This window comes from Acinonyx jubatus, chromosome D1 (assembly GCF_027475565.1).
Source record: "Acinonyx jubatus isolate Ajub_Pintada_27869175 chromosome D1, VMU_Ajub_asm_v1.0, whole genome shotgun sequence".
NCBI classification, from domain to species: domain Eukaryota; kingdom Metazoa; phylum Chordata; class Mammalia; order Carnivora; family Felidae; genus Acinonyx; species Acinonyx jubatus.
The window spans coordinates 7110350-7120019 of NC_069390.1; the positions used below are offsets into that span (position 1 = coordinate 7110350).

Here is a 9670-nt window from a genome sequence, read left to right on the forward strand (position 1 = left end):
CTAGAAAACGTTTTTAAACATATTTTTGTTGGGTTGCGTTTTCCTTGGGTCTTACATTTGGGATCTGGAGTTCTAAGGAGGGTGGTTAAGGGGTCATGGCCCTGTCCTGCCAGCCAGGGAGCCAGCGTTTCATAACCCCATTTTGCACAATGGTATTGGCCTTTTCCTTCACATTCGACCTTTCTATTTGCAGGGCAACTGTATAACCCTGGTATGTCAGCCAATTTTTGTTCTTGATCCCTGTGTCCACATCCATACGTAACCATATAGGGGTTTTGGGGGACCAGAGGAGCAAAGCCTGTTGGCTGTTTATAATTAGTAATTAAAGTCCCCCATGAGTCCCCCACCAAGTCGCATAAATCAAACAAAAAACAAGGCACAGGGAAGAGGTATTAGATGCTATCACCTACCCTGTGACAGTGTCCCTGAGTTCCCCTTGGTATGGCCAAAAAGATAGGGGATGCAATTCCGTACAGTCCCCCACGCTTACCATTATACAAACCCAGACAATTATTATTATTACGCCCACATCAGTCTTAGCTTTAACAGATCCTCTGGGTGCCTTCGGACCTTCCATTGTGTTCGTTATCTGGTTCCGTATCAGTCTGGGGTGTTCCCACCTTCACGCAGTTTTTCTTGACCTGAGAGTGATGAATCCAGGTTCGGACACTGTCTATCTTCACGGCCACGGGTGTAGTCAGGATCACGGCGTGCGGTCCTTTCCGGCGTGGCTCCAGGGTTTTAGGCTCGTGCCTCTTGACCCAGACTAAGTCTCCTGGTTGAAAGGGGTGGGGAAGAATAGGAGGATGAGCGAAGGCTTCTCTCAAGGGCCTGGTTATTTCCTTCTGTACATGTTGCAGGGCCACGAGTGAAGCCAGCAACTGGTCCTGTTCCAACTGTTCCATTATGTTGTTGTCTCCTAGCCTCGGCAGGATAGGTGGAGGTCTGCCAAATAAAATTTCATAAGGGGAAAATCCCTTGACAAATGGAGTAAAACACGCTCGCAAAAGGGCAAGAGGCAGGACATCGACCCAATTTTCGCCCGTCTCAAGGGACAATTTGGTTCAGGTCTCTTTTAGGGTCCGATTCATCCTTTCCACCTGACCCGAGCTCTGGGGTCTATATGCACAATGTAATTTCCAATCTACTCCCAATGCCCGGGCTAGACCCCGGGATACCTGCGCCTTGAAGGCCGGGCCATTGTCCGATCCTATGCTCAGAGGCAGCCAGAATCCAGGAATTATCTCATTTAATAATTTCTTAACTGTCGCCTGAGCCGTTTCTGATTTAGTGACGAAAGGCTCGACCCACCCGGAGAAGGTGTCTACAAAAACAAGCAGGGATTTGTATCCGTATTCCCCTGGTTTAATTTCAGTAAAATCTGCTTCCCCCAACCGGCCTGATTCACTTGGGCGCAACTTACACATCTTTCAACCACCTCTTCAATCTCTTCTCCCAGCCCTTGCGCCCTGAACTTTTTCTGCACTGAGCGCCATCCTCGTTTTCCCCAGATGAGTCCCTTGGTGGAGCTGACCCACCATGCGCCGCCCAAGTGCCGCGGGTAGGAGTATCTTACCTTCAGGATCCTGAAACCACTTTTGTCCCGGCATCTTCCTTCCCCCCTTTTCTGGAAACCCACTCCAAATCTTTAGGAGTGCAACTGGGCTAGATTGGTAGCTGCAAGGCACTTTCACTTTTAGTTAGGGCATCAGCCAGGCGGTTTCCGACTGCCTCTAGGGAGTCGCCTTTTTGATGTCCCCGGCAGTGAATGATCGCCAGTTTTGCAGGTTTCCAGACGGTTGCCAGAAGGTCTAAAATTTTAGCTTTGTTTTTGACGGCCTTGCCTTCCGTCGTGAGGAGGCTGCGCTCTTGATAGATGGATCCGTGCACATGGACGGGGGCAAAAGCATAGCGGCGGTCCGTATAAATATTAACTGCCTTGTTTCTTTCGAGTTTTAGGGCTTTTGTTAGCGCGATGAGCTCTGCGCGCTGGGCTGAAGTTCCGGGGGGGGGGGGGGGGGGAAGGGTCTGTTGCCATAGAACCTCGCGGTCTGTCATCGCTGCAGCGCGGGCACGCCTTTGCCCTTGAAACACACAACCACTGCCCCCTGAAAACATGCTGATATCAGGGTCCTGTTGATATCAGGGTCCTGTAAGGGAACGTCCGTAAGATCGGAGCGGAGGGACGAGATCATCGCCAAGGTTTCTGGGCAAGAGTACAGAGGGGGACCTTGTCCTTTGGGCAGCAAAGTGGCTGGGTTTAAGGCCGCGGGGGCACAAAGACGTATTCGGGGCCGGTCGAGGAGCAATGCTTGATATTGGGTAATCTGAGCATTTGACAGCCATCGCTCTGGGGGAGCCCGCAGCAAAGCCTCCACTTCATGGGGCCCCGTGACAGACAATGCCTGCCCCAAGGTTAGTTTGTCTGCGGCTTTAACTAGGAGCGCGGTGGCGGCAATTTGTCGAACGCGTGGGGGCCACCCGGAAGCAACTGGGTCCAGCCGTTTGGATAAATAGGCCACCGGTTGGTGCCAAGTTCCCAGGCACTGAGTCAGAACTCCTTTGGCTACCCCACCCCCCCCTTTTTCGGCTACAAACAAATGGAATGGCTTGGTGGGATCTGGCAGGGCCCAGGCCGGTGGGGTCGTGAGAGCATCTCGTAAGGCCTGGAAGGCTTTAGTTTGAGTCTCCCCCCATGTGAAGGACTCCGGAGACCCCTTGAGAACGGCATCCAAAGGGGCTGCCTGTTCAGCAAAGCCAGGTATCCATAGTCTGCAGTGGCCTGCCGCCTCAAGGAACTCGCGGACTTGTTTGCAAGTTCTAGGCTGAGGAATATCGAGCATAGCCCGAATTCTTTGTTCACCGAGATAGCGCTTACCTTATTTAAGGTTGTCACCTAAATAGGTCACCGCAGCACGACAGATCTGCGCTTTTCTGGGTGACACTCGGTACCCCAGTTTTCGCAGAAGACTCAAGAGTCCTTTGGTGGCACTTCAGGCATCCTAAATGAGAGGGGGCCGCCAACAAGATCTCATCAACATACTGCAATAGAGTTACCTGCGGGTTGGAGATTCGAACTGGCTCTAAATCCTGGTGCAGGGCCTCATTAAAAAGAGTAGGAGAATTTTTAAATCCCTGGGGGAGTCGCGTCCAGGTGAGCTGTCCGGCTTTTCCCTCTTCAGGATCAGTCCATCCAAATGCAAATAGTGGCTGGCTTTGTGGGGCCAGCGGGATGGCAAAGAAGGCATCTTTTAAGTCCAGAACTGTATATAATACACCTGAGAAGGGGGAAGCAAACTAAGGAGAGTATGAGGGTTGGGTACAGTGGGATGAATGTCCATTACCCTGGCGTTTACTGCTCTTAGGTCCTGAACTGGCCGGAAATCGGATGAGTTAGGCTTCCGGACAGGGAGAAGCGGAATGTTCCATGGCGACTTGCATGGGATCAAAATGCCGGAGTCGCGCAAACACTTGATGTGAATGGCGATTCCCCGCCTAGCCTCCCGGGACGTGGGATATTAGTCTTACCCCAAGTGCGGATGCCTTAAGTTCCACTATTATCGGAGCTTGATGAATCGCCAGCCCCGGGTGGATTGGTCTCAGCTCATACCTGGGGGAAGCCCGCCTGGAGGCTTTTGAGGAGGGGATCGACTACATGGACACTTTCATTAGGCACCGGAGCGAGCAGGTCCTCTTCCCCAAGTGGCACAGTCACCATTACAGTTGTCGGGCCATCCTGGCCGACTTTAATATGCATACCCCCTTTAGTGAATTTCAAAGAAGCCGTTGGTTAATGTAGTAGGTCTCTACCTAGTAATCCAGGGCAGGGGCATTCAGGCATGATTGGGAAAGAATGTGTGACAGTTTTACGGCCGAAATCTACTTGTCGTTCAGTGGTCCATTTACAAGTCTGGGACCCAGTCGCTCCTTGCACCAGGGTTGCTCCTCGCCTGGTGGGGCCAGGATCTTGTTTTAGAACTGAAAAGGCTGCCCCAATGTCCACCAAGAAAGTCTTAGGCTGGCCCCCTATATTAACAGTAACCAAAGGCTCAGAAGGGGCCACCGAGCCGTGGTCCCGTCAGTCGGAATCAACTTTCATTATCGACGCCTGGGGTGGCCGAGTTTTGCGTTGGGCTAAGTTGGGGCAATCCTTCTTCCAGTGTCCCTCTTGTTTGCAATATGCACATTGGTTTTTTCCTAGTGGCGCTCTAACCCTTTGTCTGTCTTTTTTCTTTTGCCCAGACCAGAATTCTTTGGGCGTTTGGGGTCCTCTTCCCTCGCGGGCATCCAGGACGGGCATTACCACCCTAGTCAATTATTGTGTCTGTCTTTCTTCCTGAGAATCCCTACTGTTAAAAAGGTTTTGGGCTATTTCAACTAACTCAGATAAATTTTTTCCTTTCAACCCATCAAAGTTTTGTAACTTTTTCCGAATGTCTGGGGCTGCCTGTGAGACAAAGGCCAGATTTAATGCCCTTCTGTTTTCAGGTGCCTCAGGGCCTACAGGGGTAATGGCGCGGTAAGCCTCCATGAGCCTTTCTAAGAAGGCCGAGGGGCTTTCCTCGGTCCCCTGAATGACTTCTGTTACCTTAGACATGTTTGTGGGCCGGCGGGCGGCCGCTCGGAGACCTCCCAGTAGAGTCTGGCGAAATAGGGTCAATGATCGCCTACCGTGAGGAGTGTTTGGGTCCCAATTTTCAGGAAAAGACTTCCTCGACTACAGCGGGATCCTCGGTGGGTTGCCCGTTTGGTCCCATCACTAATTTCTGAGCCTCGCGACGGATCTTATCTCGCTCCTCAGTGGTGAAGAGAACTTGCAACAGCTGCTGGCAGTCATCCCAGGTTGGCTGATGGGTCACAAATATAGTTTCAAGGAGAGAAATTAATGCTTGGGGTTTCTCTGAGAACGAGGGGTTTCGAAGCTTCCAATTGTAAAGGTCGCTAGTGGACAAGGGTACATAAGTCATAAAGGGTCGGACATCACCCTGCAGGGGTGGCCTTGGACGAAGGGGTCGGGCAGCGGGAGGGGGTTGGAAGGGAGTCCCTGACCAGGTGTGAGACGGGCTCAGGGGAGTGTCCCGACTCAGGCTTGCCTCCTGATCTGAAGCATCTTGACCCATATTCTTTGGGCGAGAACTATAGGGCGGCGAGTGGTAAGTTTCTTTTTCTTCCTCCGGTGCAGGTGATAGAGGGGGTGGCTGCTTAGTCCCATCAAGATTCTTATTCTGAGCTCCAAATGGGCGGCCTTTGAGCAGCAAAGCCTGTACTTTAGGGAGGTGAGGGCGAAGGAGAAGGAGAAGTTTTAACCAATCTGGAGGGTTTTCAATGAGGGTTCTCCACACTTCAATGTATGGGATTTGGTCTTCGTGCCTAGAAAACAAAATATCATGAGCCTTATATACCAAAGTAAGGTCAAAGGTCCCCTGTGGAGGCCATTCGACCTGAAAGCTGGTCCATTCCACCTCGCAGAGAGTTCGAAGGACTGGCTTCTTAACATGGAGGCCAAACACTGAGGCAGCTTTTTTATAGTCCTGGAAATGGGTTAGTATGAGACTCAGAGGGTGGGGGTGCTCTGATTTTGACCCATGACAAAGATAGGCAGAACTGACAAGGACGCACAGACAGTCAACAGGAAGAAGACAATTAAGACACGAAGAAAACATAAGTTCGAGATCTCAAGGCCAGTAGGCCGTGGCAGCCACCTGAAAATAGGATCCTTCTGGACAAAAACCAAACCAAATGGGGTCCACCGGCGTCCCGGTAGGATCCCTGACTCTGGGTCTATAGCCGCGTCCAGCAGACCCTCCTGAGTCATTCAAATGGCGCGCTCCAAGAATTCCTTACCTCTCCCAATCCCAAGCCTCCTCCCAGGGGTCGGCGGAGCAGTCTGAGGAAAGGGCCCTGTTTCAGACCTTTCACTTTCCCGGCCAATGCACCGAATGTTGCATCCACACGACTCCTGAAACAGAATGCTATGGGCACCAGTGACAGTCACAACAAAGTTTATTGCAATGAGAGGCAAGGCCAACCGATCGGGACCAACACTCTTGATCAGAGTGTGGCCTCGAACAGCCGGGGTACAGAGTTTTTATGGCCGATCACATCGTTTTATCATCACCCAGGAACAGAACAGAGCAACAGTTCCCAGATGAGTTAGAAACAGTTGCTGAATGAGGTGATGATTTTAGACTTTCTGCCGCTAAGTTGCAACCAGTGGATCTCCTTGACCTTGCCTCTGATGCTCTTTTCTTTGAACTTTTGTTTCCTTAGTTGGTGAAGCCTGATTTACAAGAGTAGGAAGCGTAATGTACAAGAGTAAAGCAAGACTGTTGTTATCTCCTGACCCTCAGTGTCAGAACAAAGCTGTTATTTTTCAAGCTACAGTGTCAACACAAAGCTGTTATCTCTCAAGCTACACATTAGCCCTACACTACAATTTAACCCTTACAATTGGACCAGGTGTGGGAAAGGAGATGAGGCAATCAGACACGTCTGAACGTCTTACACACTTAGAAAACTGTTTGGCAGAATCTGGGGCCACTCTGTGATCCTACACGCCCACCCCTGGGCATACACCCAGCACAAATGAGTGGCTGTGTCCACCCAAATACTTGTACAAGAATGTTCATGACCATGATGTTCATAATAGCCCCAACCTGGAGACAGCACAGATGTATTTCAGGAAGAGAATGGATATATACACTGTGGTACATTCGTACAATGGAATGCTTTGCAGCACTGAGAAAGAACCAACTCCCAAAGCATATATCACCATGGATGAGTCCTAAAAACCTGTAATGAGTGCAAAAAAATCCCAACACACGGAAGAGCGCATACCGTACGATTCCACTGGCGTGAAATTCAAACATAAGCAGAACCAACTGATGATGATAGAGGTCTGAATGGCGGTTATAGCGGGGATCCAGTAATGACGTAGAGGGCTGCGAGGGAGACTGCTGGGGTCCCGGAAATCATCTGTATCTGGATCTGGTGTTTACGTGTGTAAAACTTTCTCAGCTGCGCACTTAAATTTTGAGCATTTAATGGAGGTAAGTTATATCTTGATTAAAGTAAAACAAACCAACCAAAAAAATCACCAGAAGGCTCAGCACTTGGCTCTGGCTTTGCCTTCCCTCAGAAATGATCAATGAGTCAACACTCTACTCGTACACCCACCCATCCAGGCAGGGCTCGGTGTCCGGACTCAAGAAGGAGGAGTCACTGAGGTTTACGATCTGCCAGGGGGGGCTCGGAGGACCTCAGGCATCGCTCAGGCTTCTGGTCCTTGTCCAGCGGGATGAAGACTCTCAGCCGGTCCCCATCCCCTTTGAACTTTTGTTTCTTTAGTTGGTGAAGCCTGATTTACAAGAGTAGGAAGCGTAATGTACAAGAGTAAAGCAAGACTGTTATCTCCTGACCTTCAGTGTCAGAACAAAGCTGTTATTTTCCAAGCTACAGTGTCAACACAAAGCTGTCCCATCCGGGACAGGGGACCCATTGGTCCAGTTGGCTGGCCAGCAGTGATGCTCTGGGGTCATGGCTGTGAAGGTCTTCGGGAGGTTGTTACAGGAGGCCAGGATGGCAGGGAAGAGTATAAGCATGGTTCGGACGACTTGGAATTTCCCCATGGCCCCAGCAGCGTGGAGAAGTTCCGGGAAACCCATCGTGTCTCTCTCCGCTGCAGGTGTTCACAGAACACACACTCATGGCCTATTTTATACACTGTCTTTACTCCTGCTTCTAGTGGATTCTTGGGGAAGAGCTTCCAGGCATTTGTCCAGCGCCATGATACAATCACATCTTATTTGCTCTCCATCAGGAAATAAGGTGTTTCTACATAAGAGTATTTCTTCAGGGAATAAACTTTTCATGTGACCATTTAAATGGAAGCCTTCCCGATAAGTTCCCTGAATCTTTTTTTTTCTTTTAATGTTTATTCATTTTTGAGAGAAAGAGAGAGAGTGTGAACAGGGGAGGAGCAGAGAGACAGGGAGACACAGAATCCGAAGCAGGCTCCAGGCTCCGAGCTGTCAGCACAGAGCCTGACGCGGGGCTCGAACTCACAAGCCGAGAGATCTTGACCTGAGCTGAAGTCAGACGCTTAACCGACTGAGCCACCCAGGTGCCCCTAAGTTCCCTGAATCTTAATTGTGTAAGTCAGTTGTCGATATCTATCAAAGACCTGCAGACCCGTCACCCCTCCGGGCTCAGGGGTTTCATTTCCGCTGTGTGTGGGATGACAAAAAGTGACGAATTCTCTGAGACAGCCTTGGTTAAAGTGAGAGGTGAAACTGTAGGCCACGGTCAAACTCGCCCGGGAGACAGTGCCAGGCCAAGGTCAAGCCTGACTGATGTAGCTGCTACAGACACAACGAGCCCCGTTAGATGTAAGGGTGATTACTCACATAGACAGTGAGAAGGGGAATCAGTGAAAGGTGCCAGTTTCCTGGGGTCCCGGTCGCACGTACCAAAAAGGACGACCTCGAAACCAAAGGGGCCAATGGGCTGCAAGGTGAGTTGTGGGCTGCCTGACAGGCGAGAAGCCCGCGCCAGCCCCTGGCTGAGTGTTTTGTATCCGGCAGCTCTCCTGAGGAGGCAGGTTGGAGGCCTTGGGCCACATCAGAGCATGAAAGTGACAAGAAAGTCTCATGGTGCCTCAGGGTCGGTAAGTGAGCGAATGACAGATGACCTTGTTGAGGCTCCCATAGTCCTCCCACCCTCTGGTGGCTCGGGCGACCACAGCTTCCTGCCCAGACTTGGAGGAGCTGTGGTTCAAGCCTCCGCCTGCATGGTCTGTGGGGACATGTGCAGAGTCACCAGGGCGCCATGGGGGAACACCTTCCCCTAAAACTCTGCCCCCTATCTTTCACCTGCAGCTAAGGCCGCCCCATCAGATACCGACATTAATCGTACGGATAGGGAGGGGCTTGAACTAAGTATTCTTTCAATGTTTAAAATTGTGATTTCAAAAAAATTGTGGTAAAATTGTTTTTTTAATTAAAAAAATTTTTTTTAGTGTTTATTTATTTTTGAGAGACAGAGACAGAGAGAGAGTGCGAGCAGGGGAGAGGCAGAGAGCGGGTGGGGGAGACACAGAATCCGAAGCAGGCTCCGGGCTCTGAGCTGTCAGCACAGAGCCCAACCCGGGGCTTGAACCCACGAACCGCGAGATCATGACCTAAGCCAAAGTCGAATGCTTAACCAACGGAGCCAGCCAGCCGCCCCTTGTCTCTATGATTTTGACTGCTCTAAGCACCTCATATAAATGGAGTAATACAGGCTTATTTTTTATTTTATTGTGTCAGGCTTGTTTCACGTAGCATAACGTCCTTGTGGTTCGCCCATGCTGTAGCCCGTTCAGAATTTCCTTCCTTTTAAGGTTGAATAATATGCCATTGGATGTATATACCACATTTTGTTTATCCAGTCACCAATCAACGGACACGTGGTTTCCTTCCACGTTTTAGCTCTTCTGGATAATGCTGCCAATAAGCACAGATGTACACGTATCTCTTGGATTTCCTGCTTTCAGTGCTTTGGGGGTACATACCCCAAAGTGGAATTGTGGGATCATTAGGTAATTCTGTTTTGATTTTTCAGAGGAGCCGCCATGCCGGAAGCCAAGCTATCCAACCAGCCTGATGTCAGGGCCCAGGCGGGGAACGGATCG

The 9670-nt window shown here is 50.5% G+C and overlaps 1 protein-coding gene across 1 annotated transcript; it reads right to left on the reverse strand.

Moving 5' to 3' along the window:
- Positions 1–1673: 1673 nt before the first annotated feature.
- Positions 1674–7911, reverse strand: LOC128311738 (uncharacterized). The gene is made up of 2 exons (XM_053202948.1): positions 2879–7911; positions 1674–2150 (listed from the first exon to the last, which is right to left on the reverse strand). Exon 1 carries the CDS (start codon positions 5661–5663, stop codon positions 4698–4700), a length of 966 nt encoding a protein of 321 aa, XP_053058923.1. The 5' UTR covers positions 5664–7911; the 3' UTR covers positions 1674–2150; positions 2879–4697.
- Positions 7912–9670: the final 1759 nt, after the last annotated feature.